The 22765-nt window shown below is 64.8% G+C and overlaps 3 protein-coding genes across 8 annotated transcripts; all 3 read right to left on the reverse strand.

The window, feature by feature from the left end:
- Positions 1-66: 66 nt before the first annotated feature.
- RUSF1 (RUS family member 1) lies at positions 67-13556 on the reverse strand. 6 transcript variants are annotated; one of them, XM_037389650.1, is made up of 14 exons: positions 13277-13547; positions 12436-12513; positions 11903-12017; positions 10040-10085; positions 9635-9667; positions 7656-7761; positions 6496-6612; positions 5952-6022; positions 4811-5052; positions 3106-3163; positions 2933-3003; positions 1921-2082; positions 651-728; positions 67-300 (listed from the first exon to the last, which is right to left on the reverse strand). In XM_037389650.1, exons 1-14 carry the CDS (start codon positions 13481-13483, stop codon positions 176-178), a joined length of 1509 nt encoding a protein of 502 aa, XP_037245547.1. In that variant the 5' UTR covers positions 13484-13547; the 3' UTR covers positions 67-175. The 6 variants fall into 6 exon arrangements, with proteins under 6 accessions (XP_037245547.1, XP_037245548.1, XP_037245549.1 ...); XM_037389651.1 differs by lacking the exon at positions 1921-2082; XM_037389647.1 differs by lacking the exons at positions 67-300; positions 651-728; positions 1921-2082 and having other exon boundaries at positions 2312-3003; positions 13277-13553.
- A 4594-nt stretch (positions 13557-18150) lies between these two features.
- On the reverse strand, positions 18151-20002 carry LOC119149029 (ferritin, higher subunit-like). Its single transcript, XM_037389856.1, has 4 exons — positions 19716-20002; positions 19358-19504; positions 18718-18843; positions 18151-18489 (listed from the first exon to the last, which is right to left on the reverse strand). Exons 1-4 carry the CDS (start codon positions 19815-19817, stop codon positions 18313-18315), a joined length of 552 nt encoding a protein of 183 aa, XP_037245753.1. The 5' UTR covers positions 19818-20002; the 3' UTR covers positions 18151-18312.
- A 573-nt stretch (positions 20003-20575) lies between these two features.
- Positions 20576-22115, reverse strand: LOC119149028 (apoptosis regulator BAX-like). The gene is made up of 6 exons (XM_037389855.1): positions 22022-22115; positions 21767-21818; positions 21535-21696; positions 21324-21456; positions 20995-21093; positions 20576-20904 (listed from the first exon to the last, which is right to left on the reverse strand). Exons 1-6 carry the CDS (start codon positions 22113-22115, stop codon positions 20833-20835), a joined length of 612 nt encoding a protein of 203 aa, XP_037245752.1. The 3' UTR covers positions 20576-20832.
- Between the last annotated feature and the right edge of the window lie 650 nt (positions 22116-22765).

The following is a 22765-nucleotide window of genomic DNA, read 5'->3' on the forward strand; positions in this document are numbered from 1 at the left end:
AGAACCCCCCACCTGGCCCCAAACCGCTGGGAAACGCCTCATCAGCAGAATGTACATTTTTACAAATAATGGAAAAATGGTTTTTTGGACCCATTGTCAAAAATATGCATTTTGGCCCTTCCCCTGCCCCATTTTGGGCCGATTTTGGGTAAATCCGGAGCTGGGTGGAGCCGGTTTACTGAGGGTGGGGTGAGGGGCAGGGCTTGCCTGAGGCCCCACCCTCTGACCCTGCCCACTCGAGCTGCCATTCATCGGGGGCCAGGAGGTGCCGGTGCGTCTCCCAGCCAGCGGCCGTCAGCCCTGCGGGACAATGACGTCACAGGATGACACATGTGCCACCACACGCCACCAGGTGTGAGGTCACATGGTGACACGTAGCAACAGGCACAGCAGGGTCACGGGGTGACATGTGATGACACAGGGTGGTGGCACATGACACACATGACGTGATGTCACTGGGGGGGGCTTGGAGGTCACACGCATGATGTCACAAGGGCATCCAACGACAGGTGGGACCCAGATAGTGACATGTGATGATAGCAGAGGTGACAATGTGTGACATCACAAGGATGCACGCTGCCACATGTCATGACAAGCAACACAGTGATGACGTGATGACACGCAATGATGACACGCGTGATGACACGTACCACGCAGGAAGGCGGGGCCAAGCGTGCGCCACAGGCGGGAGCTCTCAGCCACGACTCCCCACGGCACCATTCCCGGCGCTGCGGGGGAGGGACACCCCGTTACTGCCCCATGGACCCCAAAACCTCCCAGGGTCCCCCCAAATCCCTCCAAGACCCCCTGAAACTCCCCCAGGGACCACAGAACCCCCAAGGAACCCCCTAAACGGTCCCTAGTGTACCCCCAAATGCCAACACCCCCCACTGTGCCCCCAAACCACCCCAGGGCCCCCAAAACCCCTGCGGAGACCCTCCAAACTGAGACCAGACACCCCCAAACCACCCCAGAGACCCCCAAACACTTCCAGGAACCCCAAAATCCACCCAGGGTCCCCCCAACCCCCCCAAAACCCTCCAGGGACCCCCAAACCCCTCCTAGGGATCCCAGACTCCCCCCCAAGAAACCCTCTAAACCGTTCCTAGGGGACTCCCAAAAGCACCCCAGGGTACCCCCCAAACTCCTCTAGGGACCCCAAACCCCTCCCCAAGACACCCAAAAACCCTCCAAACCACCCCAGGGACCACCCAGATCCTCCTGGGGACCCCAAGACCCCTCTAGGGCCACCCCAAAGCATCCCAGGGTCTCCCCAAATCCCCTAGACCCCAAAACCCCACCGGGGACTGCCCAAACCAACCCCTGACACCCCCAAACCACCTCAGGGCCCCCCAGCTCCCCCCTAAACACCCCTAAACTGACCCCAGAGACCCCCCAAACACTTCCAGGGACCCCAAAACCCATCCTGGGTCCCCCTAACCCACCCCCGCAAGACCCTTAAACCCCTCCAGGCAACCCCAAAATCCTCCTAATGACTCCAGACACCCCCAGGAACCCCCTAAACAGTTCCTAGGGATCCCCTCAAAGCATCCCAGGGTCCCCAAAAACCCCTCTAGTGACCCCCAACCCCCCCTCCCAGAACCCCCAGGACCCTCCAAACCACCCCAGGGACCCTCCTAGGCACCCAAAAACCCCTCCAGCCCTCCCTCAAACCAACCCCAGGACCCCCCAAAATGATAATAATCCCAGAGGCTCCCCCAAAGTCCCCCCTAGGACCCCCCAAACCACGCTAGCCCCCCTCAGACACCCTAGGGACCCCCAAACCCCACCCCAGAAACCCCCTAAACTCTACCTACGGTCCCCCCAAACCCCTCCATGGCCCCCCCAAAGCATCCCAGGGTCCCCACACTCCCCCCCTAGGGACCCCAGATCCCCCAGGGCACCCCCCAGACAACTCACGGCAGTGGCGCAGGCGGCGTTGGAGCGGGCGCAGGGCAGCACCCATGGGTGCCCCCAGGGGCAGGTCAGGGCCCAGCAGCTCCTCCAGCAGCAGGGCCTGGGCACAGGCTCGCAGGGGGGTGTCAGGGGGGGCCCCCTGCCGTAACCCCACCCCCACCCACCCTAGTAGGGGGTGGGGGTCACCTGGATGGCTAGGTCCCTTCCTGGGTCCCTCCCAGGCACATGGGTCCCTGTGACCAGCCCCTCCCTGGGGTCCCCTAGGATACCCCAAACCCCAGATGCCTGGGTACCTGGGAACCCACCCACCCACCTGGGGAGCTGAGACCCACCCCCACCCACCTGGGTCCCTGGGATGCCCCCCAATCAACCCCAGACACCTGGAGCCCTGGGACCCCACCCCTCTCGCAAACTCAGACTCCTGGGTCCCTGGGAGCCCCCCACCCACCTAGGGCATCCTCTACTGAACCCCGGGTCCCTGGGACCCCCCAACCACCCACCTAGGTCACTGGGACACCCTCCACCCAACCCCAGAAGCCTGGATCCCTGTGACTCCCGTTCACCCACCTGGGCCACTGGGACCCCCCTCCACCCAAACCTGAACATCTGCGTCTCTGGGATGCCCCCACCCAACCAACCCCAGGAGCCTGTGTCCCTGTGACCCCCCACACCCATACGACACGCCCTGGGACCCCCACCCAACCTACCTGGGTACCCCCCAGAAGCCTGGGTCCCCGGGACCCCCCCCACCCATGCCACACATCCAGGGACCTCACCCACCCACCTGGGTCACCCCTGGATGCCTGGGTCCCCGGGACCCCCACCCACCCTGGGGACACCTGAGTTTCCCTCGGATCCCTGGGTCCCCGGGACCCCCACCCCCCCCCGGGGCACCTGGGTCCCGGCTGGACACCTGGGTCCTGGGACCCCCACCCACCCCGGGGACACCTGGGAGCCCCCCAGACACCTGGGTCTCTGGGACCCCCACCCACCCAGCATGCAGGGGGGGTCCCACCTTGGGAGGGCCGCAGCACAATGATGTAATCCTCGGTGCCACATTCCAGCGCCTTCTTGAACTCTGCTTCGCTGCGGGGGAGTGGGGGGCGGGAAAGAGGGGAGACTCGGACACCGGGGTCCCCCCCTTCAGACGCTGAGGTTGTCCCCCCCTGGACACTGGGGTCCCCTCACCTCTTGACCAGCCGGTGCAAGGGGGCACCCAAATGGAGGTTCAGGCGGGTGCTGAAGCCTGCGGGGACAGCGGGTGACATCAGAGTGACATCAGGGTGATGTCACAGGGTGACACCAGACACGGACACAAATGGGGGTGTACACAAAGTGATATGGGGGGATGACACCAGGCGAGACCAGATGACACTGGTGACACCTGGTGATGCTGGGTGACATGGGGGTGACACTGGGTGGCAGTAGGGGACATCAGGGAGCACTGGGTGGCACCAGGTGGCATAGTGGGGTGACAACAGGTGACGCTGGCTGACTTAAGAGTAACACTGGACAACACTGGGTGACAGTGGAGCGACACTGGGGGTTGCTGGGTCACATGGAGGTGACACCAGGTGACACTGGAATGATACCATGGGGTGCTGGGTCACATAATGCTGACACTGGGTGACGCAGAGATGACACCAGATGATGTGGGGGTGACACTGAACAACGCTGGGTGACAAGGGTGACACTGGGGGTTGCTGGGTCACATGCAGGTGACACTGGGTGACACCAGGCACCACTGGACAATGCTATATGACACAGGAGTGATACTGGGGGCGTGGGGTAACACAAAGGTGACACATGGGTGATGCTGAGTGACATGGACAGCTGGGTGACACCAGGGGGTGCTGTGTGACATGAGGGTGACACCAAGCAACATTTGGCTGATGCTAGGTGACAAAGTGACACCAACTGACACAGGAAGTGACATGGGGTGACACCAGGTGACACTTGGCGACAGTGATGCTGGGTGACATAGAGGTGACACAGGGTAACACCAAGTGATGGCGGGGATGGCAGCAGGTGACACTGGGTGACACAGAGGGTGACATCAGATGACTGAGAGTAACACTGGGTGATGTGGGGTAACACCGGGTGACACAAGGGTGACCCAGTGGTTACACTGGAGAACATGTGGGGTGACATGGGGGTGACAACGAATTACATGGGGTGACATTGTGTGACATGGGGTGACATCAGGTGACACCTGGGGGTTAGCAGGGATGGGTGACCCACAAGGGGGGTGACACTAGGATACAAGGATGTGTGACACCAGGGCAGTGGACAGTGACAAAGGGTGGGTGACACCAAGAGGAGGGGGGCACGGAACAGAACAACAGTGAGGGATGATGGTGGGGTGACACCTGGTGGCTGTCAAGAGGTGGGTGACATGGGGAGGTGACATCGAGGGGGAATGTGACACAAGGGGAGAACGTGACACGACGGTGACACGACGGTGACACAACAGTGGGTGACACTGAAGGATGACACGAGCGTGCGTGACACCAAGGGGTAACACAGGGGAGGGGGGTGGGGGGGGTGGGGCGGAGGGGGGTGTGTGTGCCACCTAGTGGGTGTCAGAGGTGGGTGACATAGCAAGGTGACACTGAGGGGAAACGCAACACATGAGGGTGACACCAGTGTGGGTGACACCAAGGGGTAATACTGTGGGAGGGGCGTTGACACAGTGGCAAGGGGGTGACATCTGGGGGTGACACAGTGGTGGGTAACACCAAGCGATGACACCGGGGGGGGTGACACCAAGGGGTGACACTGGGGGAGAGGGGTGTGACACAGGGGCAGGGGGTGACACCTGGTGGGTGCCAGGGGTGGGTGACATGTGGGGGTGAGTGACACAGGGGGTGACCCCAAGGTGCCTGTGACTCACCGGGCAGCAGGGGCTCACGGGGGTTGACATCCTCGGGGCTGGGGACGTTGATGACGCCTCCGTCCTCCCAAATGGGGCGGTGGGCCAAAGCCCCACCCCCCCGGACCACACCCCTCAAGGCCCCGCCCAGGGCGAGGCGCAGGCGGGGCCGGTTGAGGGTGGGCAGGCACAGGGCCCCCACCGCCCCCACGTTGGCACCCAGGTGGGTCACCAGCAGCAGCGTCACCACCAGCCCGGTCAGCCTGGGCCCCAAAAACTCCCATCAGCCCCTGGGGCACCCCCAAAATCCTATCAGTCCTTGCGGGAGGGGGGGAATCCCATTAGCACATGGGGCACCCCCAAAATCCCATCACCCGGGGGGGGGGGGGGGGAACACCCATCAGCCCTGGGGGCAGGGGTGCAAAACCTCCCATGAGCCCCTGGGGGGGCCCCAAAAACTCCCAAGAGGTCCTGGGGGAGGAGAAACACCTCCCATCAGCCCCTGGGGGAGCCCCAACATCCCATCAGCCCCTGGGGGTGCAAAATGTCCCATCAACCCCGGGGGGGTGGGGCACAATGTTCCATGAGCCTTTAGAGGATCCCAAAATCCCATCAGCCCCTGGGGGAGCCCCAACATCCCATCAGCCCCTGGGGGGGGGCAAAAACTCCCATCAGCCCCTGGGGGGCGAGCAAAATCCCATCAGCCCTGAAGCGGGAGGGAGAAAAGTCTCCCATCAGCCCTGGGGGATGGCCCAAAATGTCCCATCAGCCCCTCGGCAGGGGGGGCGGGGGGCAGGGCAAAAACTCCCATGAGCCTTTAGAGGACCCCAAAATATCCCTTCAGCCCCTGGGGCATCCCCAAAATCCCATCAGCCCCCTGGGTAGCAGCGTGTCAAAATGTCCCATCAGCCCCTGGGGGGGCTTCAAACTTGCCCAGGAGCCCCACACCCAAACCCCGCCCCCTCTCGCTAAGCCCCGCCCCCTCTCTTTGAGCCCCACCTCCCCATGAAGCACTAATCCCCTCCTGGAAACCCCGAGGCCCCACCCCCTCTCTTTAAGCCCTGCCTCCCCATGAAGCACTAATTCTCTCCCTGAGCATCCCAGAGGCCCCGCCCCCTTTCCCAGAGGCCACTCCCTCTTCCCAGCATGCCCCGGGGCTCACCATGGCCGCCCCTCCAGCAGTGGCAGCAGCAGCAGTGCCAGCAGCAGCCCCGCCCCGTTCACCAGCGTCTCCTGCCCAGTCCCACCAGTACACACCAGTAACACCAGTAACCCCACCTCCTGCCTCCCACTGCCCCCAGTACAGCCCAGTTGCCCTCCCAGTCCCTCCCCACTGCCCCTATCCCAGACCCTCCCAGTGCTCCCAGTACAGCAGTTGCCCTCCCAATTGCCCGCTATCCCCTTGCAGTCCCTCCCAGTGCTCCCAGTACAACACAGCTGCCCTCTCAGTCCCTCCCAATTGCCCCCAATCCCCTGCCAGTCCCTCCCCAGTGCTCCCAGTAACACCCAGTTGCCCTCCCAGTCCCACCCCATTACCCTCAGTTCTTCCCAGTGCCCCCCATTCCCCTCCCAGCCCCTTCCAGTCCCTCGCAAAGATGTCCCAGTCCCCGATCAGTCTCTTCCAGTACTGTCCCAGTCTCTCCCAGTCCCCCCCAGTGATGGCCCGGTCCCACCAAGTTCCCCTCCCAGTCCCTCCCAGTGCCCACCTGGCTGCTGTCCTTGGCGGCCACGTCGGCCATGTTGTCCCTCCGCGCCTGGTGCACAGCCAGTGCTGCCCGCGTCGCCCCACCTGCCACTCCCACAATGCACTGCGGCAGGGGCACCTGCGTCACCCACTGCCTCCCAGTGTCTGCCAGTATCCCCCCAGTGCATTCCAGTGTCCTCCAGCATCACCCCAGGATCCCCCCGGTGCCTCCCAGTATCCCCAAGTATCACCTGTCTCCCAATATCCCCTAGCATCACCCCAAAATCCCCACACTGCCTCCCATTATCCCCAGCAGCACCCCAGTATCCCACCAGTACCTCCCAGTATCACCCCAGTGCCTGCCAGTATCCACAAGTGTCTCCCTGTACCCCTCAGCATCACTCTGTGCCCTCCAGTATCCACCAGTATATTCCCAGCACCTCCCAGTAATACCCTCAGCAGCATACCCAGTGCCTCCCAGTAACCCCCAGCATCACCCCTATGTCCTCTAGTGCCTTCCAGTATCCCCCAGTATCTCCCTAGCACTTCCCAGTATTCTCACAGTACCACCCAAATGCCTCCCAGTATTCCCCAGCATCACCCTGTGTCCCCCGGTATCTCCCCAGCACCCTCTAGTATCCCCCCAGCACCTCCCACTACTCCTGCACAATCACACAAACTCCTCCCAGTATCTCCCAGCATCACCCCAATGTCCCCCAGTATCCCCCCAGCACCTCCCAGTATTCTGGCAGTATCACACAAATGCCTTCCCGTATTCCCCAGTATCCCCCCAGCAGCTCCCAGTACTCCACAAGTACCACCCAATTGCCTCGCAGTATCCCCCAACATCACCCCAGTGTCCCCCAGTGCCTTCCAGTATCCCCTCAGCAGCTCCCAGTATTCCCACAGTCACTCAAGTACCTCACAGTAGCCCCCAACATCACCCCAGTGTCCCCCAGTGCCTTTCAGTATCCCCTCAGCAGCTCCCAGTATTCCCACAGTACCATCCAAATGCCTCCCAGTATCCCCCAGCATCATCCTGTGGCCCCCAGTATCCCCCCCAGCACTTCCCAGTGCTCCCACACTGTCACTTAAATGCCTCCAAGTACCCGCCAGCACCACCCCGTGTCCCCCAGCGCCTCCCCCATCCGCTGGGGGCGGGGAAGGGGGGCGGGGCATTACCTTGACAGCAGCCGCCAGCGTCAGGAGGGCGGGGCCGATGGGGGGCCAGGCAGGCGCCAGCAGCTCCAGCACCAGCGCCAAGTCATTGAGCACGTCAGCAACCAGCCTGGGCGGGGCCACGCACGTGAGGGGGGGCGGGGCCGCGGGGAAGGGGGGGCGGGGCCGCGGGGAAGGGGGGGGCGGGGCCGCGGGGAAGGGGGGGGCGGGGCCGCGGGGAAGGGGGGGGCGGGGCCGCGGGGAAGGGGGGGGCGGGGCCGCGGGGAAGGGGGGGGCGGGGCCGCGGGGAAGGGGGGGGCGGGGCCGCGGGGAAGGGGGGGGCGGGGCCGCGGGGAAGGGGGGGGCGGGGCCGCGGGGAAGGGGGGGGCGGGGCCGCGGGGAAGGGGGGGGCGGGGCCGCGGGGAAGGGGGGGGCGGGGCCGCGGGGAAGGGGGGGGCGGGGCCGCGGGGAAGGGGGGGGCGGGGCCGCGGGGAAGGGGGGGGCGGGGCCGCGGGGAAGGGGGGGGCGGGGCCGCGGGGAAGGGGGGGGCGGGGCCGCGGGGAAGGGGGGGGCGGGGCCGCGGGGAAGGGGGGGGCGGGGCCGCGGGGAAGGGGGGGGCGGGGCCGCGGGGAAGGGGGGGGCGGGGCCGCGGGGAAGGGGGGGGCGGGGCCGCGGGGAAGGGGGGGGCGGGGCCGCGGGGAAGGGGGGGGCGGGGCCGCGGGGAAGGGGGGGGCGGGGGCCGCGGGGAAGGGGGGGGGCGGGGCCGCGGGGAAGGGGGGGGCGGGGCCGCGGGGAAGGGGGGGGCGGGGCCGCGGGGAAGGGGGGGGCGGGGGCCGCGGGGAGGGGGGGCGGGGCCGCGGGGAAGGGGGGGGCGGGGCCGCGGGGAAGGGGGGGGCGGGGCCGCGGGGAAGGGGGGGGCGGGGCCGCGGGGAAGGGGGGGGCGGGGCCGCGGGGAAGGGGGGGGCGGGGCCGCGGGGAAGGGGGGGGCGGGGCCGCGGGGAAGGGGGGGGCGGGGCCGCGGGGAAGGGGGGGGCGGGGCCGCGGGGAAGGGGGGGGCGGGGCCGCGGGGAAGGGGGGGGGCGGGGCCGCGGGGAAGGGGGGGGCGGGGCCGCGGGGAAGGGGGGGGGCGGGGCCGCGGGGAAGGGGGGGGCGGGGCCGCGGGGAAGGGGGGGGCGGGGGCCGCGGGGAAGGGGGGGGCGGGGGCCGCGGGGAAGGGGGGGCGGGGCCGCGGGGAAGGGGGGGCGGGGCCGCGGGGAAGGGGGGGCGGGGCCGCGGGGAAGGGGGGCGGGGCCGCGGGGAAGGGGGGCGGGGCCGCGGGGGAAGGGGGGGCGGGCCGCGGGGGAAGGGGGGGCGGGGCCGCGGGGAAGGGGGGGCGGGGCCGCGGGGAAGGGGGGCGGGGCGCGGGGAATGGGGGGCGGGGCCGCGGGGAAGGGGGGGCGGGGCCGCGGGGAAGGGGGGCGGGGGCCGCGGGGAAGGGGGGGCGGGGCCGCGGGGAAGGGGGGGCGGGGCCGCGGGGAAGGGGGGGCGGGGCCGCGGGGAAGGGGGGGCGGGGCCGCGGGGAAGGGGGGGCGGGGCCGCGGGGAAGGGGGGCGGGGCCGCGGGGAAGGGGGGGCGGGGCCGCGGGGAAGGGGGGGCGGGGGCCGCGGGGAAGGGGGGGCGGGGCCGCGGGGAAGGGGGGCGGGGCCGCGGGGAAGGGGGGGCGGGGCCGCGGGGAAGGGGGGGCGGGGCCGCGGGGAAGGGGGGGCGGGGCCGCGGGGAAGGGGGGCGGGGCCGCGGGGAAGGGGGGGCGGTGGCCGCGGGGGAAGGGGGGGCGGGGCCGCGGGGAAGGGGGGCGGGGCCCGCGGGGAAGGGGGGCGGGGCCGCGGGGAAGGGGGGCGGGGCCGCGGGGAAGGGGGGCGGGGCCGCGGGGAAGGGGGGGCGGGGCCGCGGGGAAGGGGGGGGCGGGGCCGCGGGGAAGGGGGGGGCGGGGCCGCGGGGAAGGGGGGGGGGGGGCGGGGACTCACCGCCACTGCTTTGCCTCACAGTCCAGGCGGGTCCTGCAGGTGGGGGGGGGGCCAGTATCTACCACTAAGTCCCACTGACACCTCCCATTAAGGCCCAGTAGCTACCAGTAAGGCCCAGTGCCACCTCCCAGTAAGGTCAAATAGTTCCCAGTAAGGCCCAAGTGCCACCTCCCAGTAATGACCAGTAGCTCACACTAAAGCCCAGTAGCTACCAGTAACACCCAATACCTACCTCCCAGTAATGCCCAGTGACTCCCAGTAACACCCAGTACCACCTCCCAGTAGGGTCCAGTAGCTCCCAGTAATGCCCACTGCCATCTCCTAGTAAGGCCCAGTTGCGCCCAGTAGCTCCCAGCACAGCCTCCCCATGCTCCCAGTACACTCCCAGTGCATCCCAGTGCTCACCCCTGGAGCCAGGCGAAGGCGATGCGTGTCACCATCCCCACCCCATCTGCAAGGGCACCAGTTTGGGGTGAAACTGGGCAACTTTGGGTATGGGGCAATTTTGAGGGTGAAAATAGAGGATTCTGGCTACAGCAGGATTTTGGGGTGAAACAGGGATATTTGGGGTGCAGGGGTTTTGGGGTGAAAATGGAGGATTTTGGGTGTGGAATGTTTGGGGTAAAATTTGGGGTGATTGGGTGTGGGGGCATTTTGCGCTGAAAATGGGGGATTTGGGGTGTGGAGTATTTTGGAGTGAAATTTGGGGATTTTGGGTGCGGGGGCATTTTGAGGTGAAAACGTGAGGGTTTGGGTGTGAGGATGAAAACAGAGGATTCTGAACATGGGGAGGTTTGGGGAGAAATCAGGAGTATTTTGGGTTTAATTGATTTTGAAGTAATATCAAGCCATTTTGGGTGATAGTGAAAAATTTGGGAGATGGACAATTTGGGGTAAAAAATGGTGAATTTTGGTGCGGGGGGGAATGAAAATTAAGGATTCTGATGTGTAAACTACAGCAGTTTGGTATGATAGAATTCTGGGGTGAATATAGTAATTTTGGAAAGACTTTGGAGTAAAATTGAGGGATTTTAGTTAAAAAGGGATTTTTGGGGTGAAACCAGGGGGTTTTGGTGTTGCCAGAGCAGGTTTTGGGGTCAAACTGGGGGATTTTGGAGCCAAAGGGGGAATTTGGGGATTAAACTGGTGGGGTTTGGAGGTGCTGGAGAAGACTTTGGGGTAAAACTGGGGGATTCTGGGGTCGCAAGGGGTTTGGGGTGAAAATGGTGGATTTTGGAAACGTTCTGGGGTAAAATCAGCGGATTTTAGTTAAAAACAGTATTTTGGGGTGAAACTGAACAATTTTGAGGTCCTAAGGGGGATTTTGGGGTGAAACTAGGGGATTCTGGCATTACCTGAGCATACTTTTGGGTCAAATTGAGAGATTTTTGGTTAAAAAATAGGTTTGGGGATGAACTCGGGGAATTTTGAAGTAAAACTTGAGGATTTTGGGGGGCAGCTTTGCATTCTGGATTACAAAAAGGATTCTGGGGTTAAACTGGGGGGAAGGGGGTACCAAAGCATATTTTTGGGTCAAACTGGGAGATTTTGGGGTCCAGCTGGGATTTAGGAGGGGAAATGGGGGATTTGGGGGTTGCTGGATCAGATTATGAGCTAAAACAGGCACATTTGGGTGATTCTGGAACACATTTTGGGGTCAAACTAGGAGATTTGGGGTGTAAAAAAAGATTTTGTGGTGAAAAATGAGATTGGGGGGGCACTGGGGCTAACTTGGGGGTCAAACTGGGAAATTTGGGGGTTAAACTGGGAGATTTGGGGGTCAAGGAGGAGAATCTTGTGGTAAAATTTGGTGATTTTGGGGACAGGTCTGGCTTTTGGATTCCAGCTAAGATTCTGGGGCGAAAATTTGGGGGTTGGGGAGTGCTGCATCAGATTTTGGGGTGATATTGAAAGATCTGGGGGGTTCTGGAGAACATTTTAGGGTCAAATGGGAGCTTTTGGAGTCCAAGAGAAATTTTTGGGGTCAAAGTAGTGAATTCTGGGGTGAAACCGGGGATGCCCAAGCAGATTTGGGGGTAAAACTGAGGAATTTTTAGATTCAAGACAAATTCTGGAGCGAAAAATGATTTTTTCGCAGGTGCTGAAACTGATTTTGAGGTCAAACTGGGAAATTCTGAAACAAAAGATGGGCTTGGGGGTCAAACAGATGAATTTGGGGGTAAGACTGGGAGATTTGGGGTTCAGCCATGGATGTGGGGGCCAAGGGTGGTTTTGGGGTGAAACTGGGGGGGGGTTGGGGTTACTCACCACGTAGCACCCAGGTGAGGGTGGCCCCCGTGACAGTGGCAGCGCTGTCCCCCACCCCCACGGCCTGGAGCACTGCCCGGGTGGCCAAGGCACCCGTCAGGGTGCTGCACAGCGCCTGCCCAGTGTTCCCAGTTACCTCCCAGTTACTCCCAGCCCATCCCGCCTCCCTCCCAGTTCCCTCCCCATCCCTCCCACTGCCCTCCAGATCCTCCCAGTAACCCACACTAACCACCCAGTCCCTCTCAGTGTCCACCTGCCCAGCCCACCCCCATTCCAGTGCCCTCCCAGCCTTTCCCAGTACCCCCCAGCCGCTTCCCAGTGCCTCCTAGTTACACGCCAGTGTCCCCCAGCCCATCCCAGTGCCTCCCAGTTACCACTCAGTCGCCTCCCACCAACCCCCTGCACACCCACCTCTTTCCCAGTTAACTTGCCAGTCCCTCCCACTGGCCACCAGGTGCTTCCCAGTAGCCCACAATCCCCTTCCAGCACCTCCAAATCCCTCCCAGTGCTCCCAGTACCCCTCCCAGCGGCACCTGGAGCGCATCCCAGCACTGGTACTGGAGGTAATCCGGGCTGACACTCTCGGGGTACCCCTGGGGCAGCAGCACCCGCTGGAAGGGAAATGGGGTGGGGGGAGATCAGGGACCCTGGGACCCCCCAAACCCACTCAGCCCCCCTGACCCTTGCAGCACCCTAGTATTCCCTCAAGGACTCCCCAGGTCCACACCTAACCCCCCCAGACCACCAACAGCCCCCCCCCCCCAGAACCCCAATCCCCCTCACAGGATTCCCCTAAAACTCCTAGACCCCCCTCAAAACCCAAATACCCCCCCCAGACCCCCCAACCCCCATCCAGGACCCCAGGATCACCCCAACGACCTCCTCAGGTCTCATTACCCCCACCCAGGACCCCCTGGACCCCAACAGCCTCCTCCAGAACCCCCCAGCCCTCATTAACCTCCCCAAGACCCCAACAGCACCCTCAGGTCCCCCCCAAACCTCATTATCCCCCCCCCCCCCTCAGAACCCAAATAATCCCCCCGGGCCCCAACACCCCCCTAGAAGCCCAGTACCCCCAGCAACTCCCCCAGACCCCTCCAAGACCCAAGTACCAACCAATGACCCCCCCCGGACACCAACAGCCCCCCCAGGACCCAAACATCTCCCTCAGGACACCCCCAAACCTCATGATCCCCCACCCCGAACCCAAATAACCCCCCAGGACCACCCTCCCCAGACCCCGTTATCCCCCTCAGGACCCCAACAGCCCCCCGCAACACCTGCCAGGACGCCTGTATCTCCCCCACGACCGCCCCCCCCGAACTCATTAGCCGCCCCCCGGAGCCCAAAGCCCCCCCCCAGGCCCCCCCTCACGGCGGCAGCGCGGCGCAGGCCGGAATGCGAGCAGGCGCCGGGGGGGACGAGGCGCTGGAGCCCCCCCCTGGAATCCCCCTGGTACCGGGCGGCTTCGCGGGGACCCCACAGCTCCCGGCAAAGCGGGGGGGGCGCGGAAGGGCCGGGGGAGACACGGGGCGGGGCTGGCCACCCCGGCCCCGTCCCGCCACCCTCCGGCCCCACCATTCCGCGTCGCCGCGTAAAGGGGTCGGCTCGCTTCCGAATGGCGGGCTGGGCTGACAGTCCTCAGCTCTCTATGGTCTCTATGGGGCGGGCTGGGAGGGCGGTCCGCCAACTCTATGGTATTCGGCGTGGCGGGCTGGGAGGGCGGTCCGCCAGGTCTCGATGGTATTGCCCCAGTCCTTCCCAGTGCCCACCTGGCTGCTATCCTTGGCGGCCACGTCGTGCTTGGTACACGGCCAGCTCCGCCCACCACCCCCACAATGCACTGCGGTGGGCGACACCCGCAGCACCCAGTGCCTCCCAGTGTCCCCCAGTGTAAATCCAGTGTCTCCCAGTATTCCCCAGCATCACCCCAGTACTCCACCAGTACCTCCCAGCATCCCCTGAGTATCCCCCTAGTGCCTCCCACTATCCCCCCAGTGTCCACTAGTACCTCACAGTATCCTCTCAGCACCTCCCAGTATCACCCCAGTGCCTCCAAGCAACTCCCCTAATGCCTCCCAGTATCTCCCTAGTATCCTCCCAGTGCCTCCCAGTAACCCCCAGCATCCTCCCAAGTGCTGCTCAGTATCACCCCAGTATCCCACAGTATCCTCCCAGTGCCTCCCAGAATCCCCTGGGCACCTCTCAACATCATCCCAATATCCCCCAGTGCCTCCAGCATCTTCCAGTATCCCCCAGTTCCCAGCGTCATTCCAGTATCCCCCAGTGCCTCCAGCCCCAGTATCCCCCAGTGCCTCCGCGTCTCCAATCCCCCCAGTGCCTCCCAGCGTCTCCAGTATCCCCCCAGTGCCCCAGCGTCCTTCAGTATCCCCCCAGTGCCCCAGCGTCTCCAGTATCCCCCCAGTGCCTCCCAGCGTCTTCCAGTATCCCCCCAGTGCCTCCCAGCGTCCTCCAGTATCCCCCCAGTGCCTCCCAGCGTCCTCCAGTATCCCCCCAGTGCCTCCCAGCGTCCTCCAGTATCCCCCCAGTGCCTCCCACTGTCCTCCAGTATCCCCCCAGGCCTCCCATGTCCAGTCCCCCAGTGCCTCCCACTGTCCTCCAGTATCCCCCCAGTGCCTCCCACTGTCCTCCAGTATCCCCCCAGTGCCTCCCGGCATCCCTCCAGTATCCCCCCAGTGCCTCCCGGCATCCCTCCAGTATCCCCCCAGTGCCTCCCGGCATCCCTCCAGTATCCCCCCAGTGCCTCCCGGCATCCCCTCAGTGCCTCCCAGCATCCCTCCAGTATCTCTCAGTATCCTCCCAGTGCCCCCCAGTATGCCCCCAGTGCCTGCCCCTCACTGCAGTCTGGCAGAACTGCAGCCAGCTCTAACGAGAAGCATCCCCTGAAGCCGCACGCGCACCCCACCCTAGCTGGGCCATCCCAGGTGGCTCATCCCACCCTGTCATCCCATCATCCCACCCCATCATCCCTCCCCACCATCCTGCCCCGCCATCCCGTCCCGTCATCCCACCCTGTTCCAAGAAATTTCCGGATTATGACAGAACCTGAGGACACCCAGCCAGGAACCTAAGGACACTGGGCCAAGAGGCTGAGGGTGCCAGACCAAAAGATGGAGGACACCAAGACAAGAGCCTGAGCACACCCAGCCCAGAGCTTGAGTACACCCAGCCAAGAGGCTGATGACACTGGACCAAGAGCCTGAGGACGCCTGGCCAGGACCCTGGGGATGCCCAGCCAAGAGGCTGATGATGCCAACACAAGCCTGAGTACACCCAGGCAGGACCCTGAGGATGCCTGGTCAAAAATCTGAGGACGCTGGACTAAGAGCCTGATGATGCCAAAACAAGAACCTGAGGACACCCAGGCAGGAGCCTGAGGATGCCTGGTCAAAAGTCTGAGGACGCCAGGCCAGGAACCTGAAGACAACAGACCAAGAGCCTGAGGACCCCCAGCTAAGAGCCTGAAAGCGCCCAGCCAAGACCTTGAGGACACCGGGCCTGAGGCTAAGGACGCCTGGCCAGGACCAAAAGCCTGAGGATGCTGGACCAGGAGTCAAAGGATGACAGATCAAGAGCATGAGGATGCCAGTGCAAGAGGCTGAGGACACCTGGCCGAGAACTTGAGGACACCGGGACCAAGAGCCTGAGGACCCCCAGTTTAGAACTGAATACACCCAGCCAAGAGCTTGAGGATAATGGACCAAGACCCTGACGACGCCCAGCCCGGAGCCTGAGGACACCGGGCCAAGGGCCTGTAAGCACTCATCTAAGAACCTCAGGACATCTGGCCAAGAGCTTGAGGACACGGGAACAAGAGGCTGAGTACACCTGGCCAGGAGCCTGAGAACACCGGGCCAAGAGTCTGATGATGCTGAGACAAGAGCCTAAGGACACTGAGGCAGGAGCCTCAGGACACCGGACCAGGAACCTGAGGACACTCAACTAAGCTTGATGACACCAGAATAAGAGGCTGAGGACACTGGGCCAGGACCTTTAAGACACTGGACCAAGAGCCTGAGGATGCTCGACCAAGAGCCTGATGACGCCAGGCCAGGACCCTGAGGATGCCAGGCCAGGAGCTTGAGGACTCCAACACAAGAGCCTGAGCACACCCAGACAGAAGCTTGAGGAAACCCAGCTGAAAACCTCAATACACCTGGCCAAGAACTTGAGGACACCTAACCAAGAGCCTGAGGATGCCTGGCCAGGACCCAGTGGACACTGGACCAGAGCCTGAGGACACCAGGACAGGAGCCTGAGATTGCCCAGTTGAAAGCCTGAGGACGCAGGAGCCTGAGGACGCCTGACTGAGGACGGTCATTAGTCTAAGGATGCCTGGCCAAGAGCGTGATGATGCTGAAACAAGAGCCTGAGGACACCAGCCAGGAGCCTGACGACGCCAGGCCAGGATCCTGAGAGTGCCGGACCAAGAGCCTGAGGACCCTCAGCTTAGAGCTGAATACGCCCAGCCAAGAACTTGAGGACACCAGGCCAAGAGCTTGAGGATGCTGGACCAAGACCCTGAGGATGCTGATCCAAGAGCATGAGGACACCAGATCAAGAGCCTGAGGACACTCAGACAGGACCCTGAGGACACCGGGCCAAGAGGCTGAGGATGCCTGGCCAGGAGCCTGAGGACGCCAGACCAGGAGCCTGAGGACGCCCGGTCAAGGGGGCTGCAGCAACAAGGGTGGTCTCAGGAGGCATCGTGATGGGGTCACAGCACCATCAGAGGAACAAAGGAGGAACCTGATGGGAGAAGAAACTGGAACCAAAAAGCTACTGAGTGCTGAGGAGCACAGCAAGGGGCTCAGGACACGGGACCAGAGTAGAGTCGTGGACCATCGTGTCCCATCACAGATGGCAACCAACGTTCTGGACCAGCAGCCCGGTGCCCAGGACCACAGCCCCCATCACAGATGGTAACCAGTGTGCTGGACCAGCATCCCGGTGCCGGAGACCACAACTCCTGGCATGGATGGCAACCAGTGTGCTGGATCAGTGCCAGGGACTACAGTTCCTGGAACGGATGGTGACCACTGTGCCACAGCAGCAGTCTGGTGCCAGAGACCACCGCTTCTGGCACAGATGGCAACCAGTGTGCTGGACCAACAGCCCAGTGCTGGAGACCACTGCTCCCAGCATGCCAAACCAGCAGCCCAGTGCCCACAGCCCCCATCATGGATGGCGACCAGCATGCTGGACCCGCAGCCCTGTGGCAGAGACCACCACTCCCATCATGGACGGTGACCAGCGTGCAGGGCAAGCAGCCTGGTGCCTGGAGACCACCAACTCCCGGCACAGATGGCAACCAGCGTGCTGGACCAGTGGCCTGGTGCTGGAGATGACCGCTCACTCCTAGCACAGATGGCGACCAGCATGCTGGACCAGCAAACTGGTGCCTGGAGACCACCAACTCCTGGCACAGATGGCAACCAGCATGCCAGACCAGCAAGCTGGTGCTAGAGACCAGCACGGACAGTGACCAACATGCCAGACCAGCATTCTGGTGCCCAGAGACCACCACTTCTGGCACGGGTGATGACCAGCATGCTGGACCAGCAGCCTGGTGCCAGAGACCACAGCTCCCAGCATGGATGGTGACTGGCATGCCGGACCAGCAACCTGGTGCAGGAAACCACTTTTCCCAGCACCGACACTGACCAGTGTGCCTGACCAGCAACCCAGTGCTCAGGACCATCGCTCCTGGCATGGATGATGACCAGTGCTGGACAAGCAGCCTGGTGCTGGAGACCACCAACTCCCGGCACGGATAGTGACCAGCACGCCGGACCAGCAACCTGGTGCCCAGGACCACAGCCCCCATCATGGATGGTGACCAGCGTGCTGGGACTGCAGCTCCCGTGTGCTGCAGGATGTGGCCCTCCCTGCACCAGTCCCACCATCACATCCTCCGGCAGCCACACGTGCTCCCCAGTGGCCACCATCCCCCACCCCGCCTGCCCTGGCACTCAGCTCCCACCCAGCCCCATGGGGGCTTCAGGGGCTGTAACATCCTCCTGCCCCCCCCCCCCCCAGCATTTTCCCAGGGGTGCTGCTTGCAGAGGAGTGCCCCCTCCCCCATCCCTGCTCCCTCCATGTCACCCCCACAACCAGGGGACAGGATGGGCACAACCTCAGCCAGCCCTCAAACTGCTGGGGGGGTGGGAGGGGGGGGCAGAGAGTGGGACCCCCATGGCGAGGGGAGGTGTTCAGAGGAGGCAGAGAAAGGGGCAAAGACAGACCCTTTATTGGAGTCATGCTGGGGGGGGGAGACCCCCAGCAGGTGAGCCCCCTTGGATGGGGCGGGGGGGTTGCAGGGTCTGGGGAGGGGGAGACCTGGGAGGGGGGTCCCAGGGGTCCGCCCGTTGCTGGCGAGGGGGGGGCGTTCAGCTGCGCTCTTCCAGGCTGAGGCGGTCGAAAAGGTACTCGGCGAGCCCAGCGGGGGTCTCCCCCGGCCCCCCGGCCCCCCCGGCCAGGCGGCGCAGGTTGGTGAGGTGGTCCCCCAGCACCTTGATGGCCTTCACTTGCTCGCCCAGGTAGTGGGACTCGAGGAAGTCGCAGAGCTGTGGGGAGAGGGGAGTCAGGGGGGCTGGGGGGGCAGGAGGGGCAAAGACCCCCAGGGGACACCCCAAGGGAAGCGCAGGGGTGAGACCACTGAGTCCAGGTGGAGACCTGGGGGGAGGGGGGGGGGGGGGAAGAGGGGCTGGGGTAAGGACGCTCAAACACAGCGAGGACCCCTCAAGGTTGGGGACCCCCCCAGGGGTGTTTCAGGGGGTGGGGGGGTGACTCACGTGGGGGTCCCCCTTCTCAGAGGCCAGGCGGTGCAGGTCCAGCAGCGCCTGGTTCACCGACTTCTCCAGCTGCAGCGCCGCCTCCAGCGCCTCCAGCGCCGAGCCCCAGGCGTCGCGCTCCGGCTTCTGGGGGGGCACGGGGAGGCACGTGTCCCACGCGGCCCAGGCATGCCGAGGGGCGACACCCCCTTCAGCTAGGGCACCCCTATGCAGCTGTGCCCCCCCAACACCCCCCCAAGCAGCTGTGCCCCCCAAATGCAGCCCAAGCACCCCGAGGCAGCTGTGCCCCCATACACACCCCGTGCACCCCAATGCAGCTGTGTCCCCCAAATTGCAGCTGTGTCCCCCAGAACCCCCAGGGCCGCTGTGTCCCCCCAAACGCACTCCAATGCAGCCCAAGCACCCCAATGCAGCCGTGCCCCCCAACAACCCCCCAGACTGCAGCTGTGCCCCCCAGCACCCCCAAAGCAGTTGTGCCCCCCAAAACGCAACCCAAGCATCCCAAAGCAGCCGCGCCCCCCCCAAGCACCCCCATGCAGCTGTCCCCCCCCCCCAACCCAAGCACCCCCAGCATCCCCCCGCAGGTGTGCCCCCCCCCCCCCCCGCAGGTGTGCCCCCCCTCGCCCTCCCAGCCCCCCACCTTGACGTCGTGCAGCAGCACGCGCCCCCCACGCCGGCTCTGCAGCCGCAGGAGCCCCTCGGCGTGTTCCCGCTCCTCGTGCGACTGCGCCAGGCAGAACCGGGCCAGGCGCGGCAGCGCCACGTCGTCCCGCTCGAAGTAGAACGCCTGCGGGAGACCCCCCCCACCCCCGGGTGAGGACCCCCCCACCCCACCCCGCTCCCCCGGGGGGCCCCCCCCCCGCCGCGCGCGCGAGCCGCCGCGCCCTCCCCTTATCTCCCTCCCGCAGGCGGCGGCGCCCCTGGGATGTAGGGGATGGGGAATGAGGAGGGGGGAGGGGAGGGTTGGGGGGTTGTCTCTGGAACCCATGGGATCTTACCATGGAGAGATAGACGTAGGAAGCGTGGAGCTCCATGTTGGCCATGCGGTTGACGGCGGCTTCGCAGTCGCGGTGGTAATTCTGGCGGATTTGGGAATCCATGGCGGAGGGATGGATGCAGGGATGGATGGATGGATGCAGGGATGGATGGATGGATGCAGGGATGGATGGATGGATGCAGGGATGGATGGATGGATGGATGGATGCAGGGATGGGAAGAGCCGGTTCCGTTCAAGCACTGTTGAAGCGAGAACGCGGCTCTGCCCGCACAAAGCCCCGCGGGGGGTTTATATCCAACCGCCGGTGGGCGGGGAAAAGGGGGGGGGAGGCCCACGAGCGCGTGCTCTCCCCCCCCCAGCCCCCAAACATCGCGGGGGGGGGGGGCCTGCCTACCCCTCCTCCTGCCTTCGCATCCCTTCCCCAACCAGCCCCACCCCCTCTTCCCCCCCACAAGCTGGGGAAGGGACCACATCAGCCAGCATCCCCCCTCCCCCCAAGCCCCCGCCTCTTCCCCTCCCCGGAAGAACCCAGGCGCCCGGGCGGGGTGGCCTTGGCCCTTGTCCCTGTTTGTCACACGGTCCGAGTCAGCATGACTGGGCAAGAAGGCGGGGGGGGGGGTCGGACACTATGTCCCTCTCCCCTGGGGGGGAGGTGAGGGCTGCCCCGGGGGGAGGAAGCAGCTCAAGGGGACCCCCAGCTCCCTCCTAGCCTGGGGGGGGGCATAAGGAGCCCGGGCGGGGGGGGGGGGGGGGGCAGAGCTGAAGGAGCAGACCTGGGGAAGTTGGGGACGGGGGTGTCTTGATTTGGGGGGGGGGGGGGGGCGGTCAGTGCTGGTGCTGACCCAGTTGGTGAGGCTGCAATTGGTTGTTAATTCGAGTTTAATGAACGAGGGTTAAGGGGGGGGGAAGGCAAAGGAGCTGATTCAGCCCCGGGGGCCATAAAAGAGGAACCTGGTCCCACAGAGATGCTGAGTCGGGGGTTCTCCAGCCCCCGACACGGGGAGGCGGGTGTGTCAGGAAGGACGGGGGGGGGGGGGGGGGGGGGGGGGATGAGGGGGGGAGGTAGTAGCCCCCCCCCTCCCCCCTTCCCCCCAGGACCAAGCTCCTCCCTTCAACCTTTACTTCTCAGGGCCCCCCCCAGCACGGGGGTTCTGGCTGGGTTGTGGGGGGCTGTAGCTGAGAATAGAGCCCTGCAAGGAGAGAGGGGAGGGGGTCATGGGGGCGGGGGGCAGCCTCAGACACAGTCCCCCCGCCCCCATGGGGCTAACCCCCATCCTCACCCAGCCGCCCTGGTGCTGGATCCAGGTGGAGAGGTGCCGCTGCAGGAAGGATACAGCCCAATCCAGGATGGTCCGGAGGGGGTGGTCACCCCACAGCGCCTGTGGGGACCTGGGTGTCACACTCCCCCTCCCCCCAGCATCAGGGACCCCCCCACAGGGGGCCTGGGTATCCCCCCCCCAAGGGGTTTCCAAGCCCCCCTGACCCCAACCACCCCACTACCTCTGGATGGGGGGGGGGGACGGGGGACAGGACGGGGACTCCCTTCACCCTCCCTTCCCCCAAGCCCCCAGTGTCTGGGTACCCCCCTCCCCCCAGGCCCCAGCCCCACCTGTCGGACCACCCGGTAGGTGACATAGAAGAAGACGACGACCCTCCCCCAGTTGATGCCATCGTGGAAGAGTTGCTCGGAGACCTCCGCCAGGGTGGGCAGGGGGGGGCGGCCAGCCAGGGCCCCCACCAGGCTGGGGACACGGGGACAGTAGTGAGGCTGGGGGAGGGGAGGGGGGGGGGTAGCTGTGGTGCACCCCAAGGGGTCTCACCTGTTCAACTCGGGGTCCTGGCTGAGGTGCCCCCAAACCCGGAGGACAGCTGCCCTCAGCGAGGCCACGGGGGGGGTCGCATCCCCCCCCTCACCCCCCAGCTCCTCAGGGGGCACCTGCCGGGGCAGCCCCCTCTCCTGCTCCAGCAAGCTGAGAACAAACCTGGGGGGGGGGGGGGAAGATGAGGGGGCCCTCCCCCAGCCCTTGGGGCAGGGGGATCCCCCAGACTCACCCCCGGAGCACGGCACCCCCAATCCGCACAATGCAGGAGATGCTCTTGGCACCTGGGGGAGGGGATGGGGGGCACATAGAGGAGCGAATGGGAAGCCACCCCCCCAGACCCACAGGTGACACACACCCCCCCCCGAACCCCTAGAAATAACCCAGGTATCCAGCCCCACCCCCCATCTACACGGCTAAAGTGAAGCGAAAGTAGTTCTGCTTCCCCACCCCCCCGCACACCCTCCCCGTATTCCCCCCCCCATACCTGTCTCCCACGGGATCTCCAGGAGTCCCCCACCCTCCTGCCCCTCCATCCTGCACCCCAGGACCCACAGGGCTCCCCTCCCCCACCCCACCATGGGCAGGGCAAGGCCACCTCCCTTGGGGCCCCACAAGGGGATTTCTGGAGGATGGGTGTGTGTGGGTGTGTGTCACGATAGCTGGGGGGGGACACGACACACGACGACAGGGACAGGCTGGTGGCCTCAGCCTGAGACGAAGCGGCGCGCAGCTCCGTTTCCCCTTTATTTCCAAACATCAAAATACCCGAAATACAAAACAAGGTACAAAAAAAAAAAGGGGGGGGGCGGGGCACGGGGGGGCAGGGAGGGGACCAAAGAAACACAAAAGAAAACCAGGAGGAAGGCAGGGCCCCCCCAGCCAGAGGGGGGGTCCCCCATTACATCATCGTGTAATGACGTCATCGTGTAATGACGTCATCATTTCATGACGTCAGCCCAAAGAGCACGGGGGTGGGGCGTGTGTGTGGATGTGTCACTCTGCCCCTGCCTTGGGGCAACACTTCTTGGGGACACTGATTGCAAAGTGGGGACCTTCATAAGTGGGGGGGGGGAGGAGGAGGAAGGGGGTGTAAACGGGTGTATGCGCCCCCCCCCCCCCCCGAGAGCCACCACCAGGAGGGGGCTTCTGCCCCAGGGAGGGGGTATTGCACCCGGGGGGCCCTAATAAATACCCACCCTGCAGCCGTGGCTGCGACCCTCCCCCCCCC

This window comes from Falco rusticolus, chromosome 5 (assembly GCF_015220075.1).
Source record: "Falco rusticolus isolate bFalRus1 chromosome 5, bFalRus1.pri, whole genome shotgun sequence".
Lineage (NCBI taxonomy): Eukaryota > Metazoa > Chordata > Aves > Falconiformes > Falconidae > Falco > Falco rusticolus.

What these genes read in the sequence shown, in the direction of transcription:
- RUSF1 (XM_037389647.1), bottom strand. Translation starts at nt 13,483, where the DNA reads ATGGTGGGGCCGGAGGGTGGCGGGACGGGGCCGGGGTGGCCAGCCCCG. An exon ending in AGTGCTGGGATGCGCTCCAG is followed by an intron (nt 12,018 to 12,435) that starts GTGCCGCTGGGA and finishes AACACTGGGCAG; the next exon opens with GCGCTGTGCAGCACCCTGAC. An exon ending in CGCTGGCGGCTGCTGTCAAG is followed by an intron (nt 6,613 to 7,655) that starts GTAATGCCCCGC and finishes TGGGTGACGCAG; the next exon opens with GTGCCCCTGCCGCAGTGCAT.
- LOC119149029 (XM_037389856.1), bottom strand. Translation starts at nt 19,817, where the DNA reads ATGGATTCCCAAATCCGCCAGAATTACCACCGCGACTGCGAAGCCGCC. An exon ending in CCTACGTCTATCTCTCCATG is followed by an intron (nt 19,505 to 19,715) that starts GTAAGATCCCAT and finishes GGTCTCCCGCAG; the next exon opens with GCGTTCTACTTCGAGCGGGA. An exon ending in CTGAGAAGGGGGACCCCCAC is followed by an intron (nt 18,490 to 18,717) that starts GTGAGTCACCCC and finishes CTCTCCCCACAG; the next exon opens with CTCTGCGACTTCCTCGAGTC.
- LOC119149028 (XM_037389855.1), bottom strand. Translation starts at nt 22,115, where the DNA reads ATGGTGGGGTGGGGGAGGGGAGCCCTGTGGGTCCTGGGGTGCAGGATG. An exon ending in GGAGATCCCGTGGGAGACAG is followed by an intron (nt 21,819 to 22,021) that starts GTATGGGGGGGG and finishes CCCCTCCCCCAG; the next exon opens with GTGCCAAGAGCATCTCCTGC. An exon ending in CAGGACCCCGAGTTGAACAG is followed by an intron (nt 21,457 to 21,534) that starts GTGAGACCCCTT and finishes CCGTGTCCCCAG; the next exon opens with CCTGGTGGGGGCCCTGGCTG.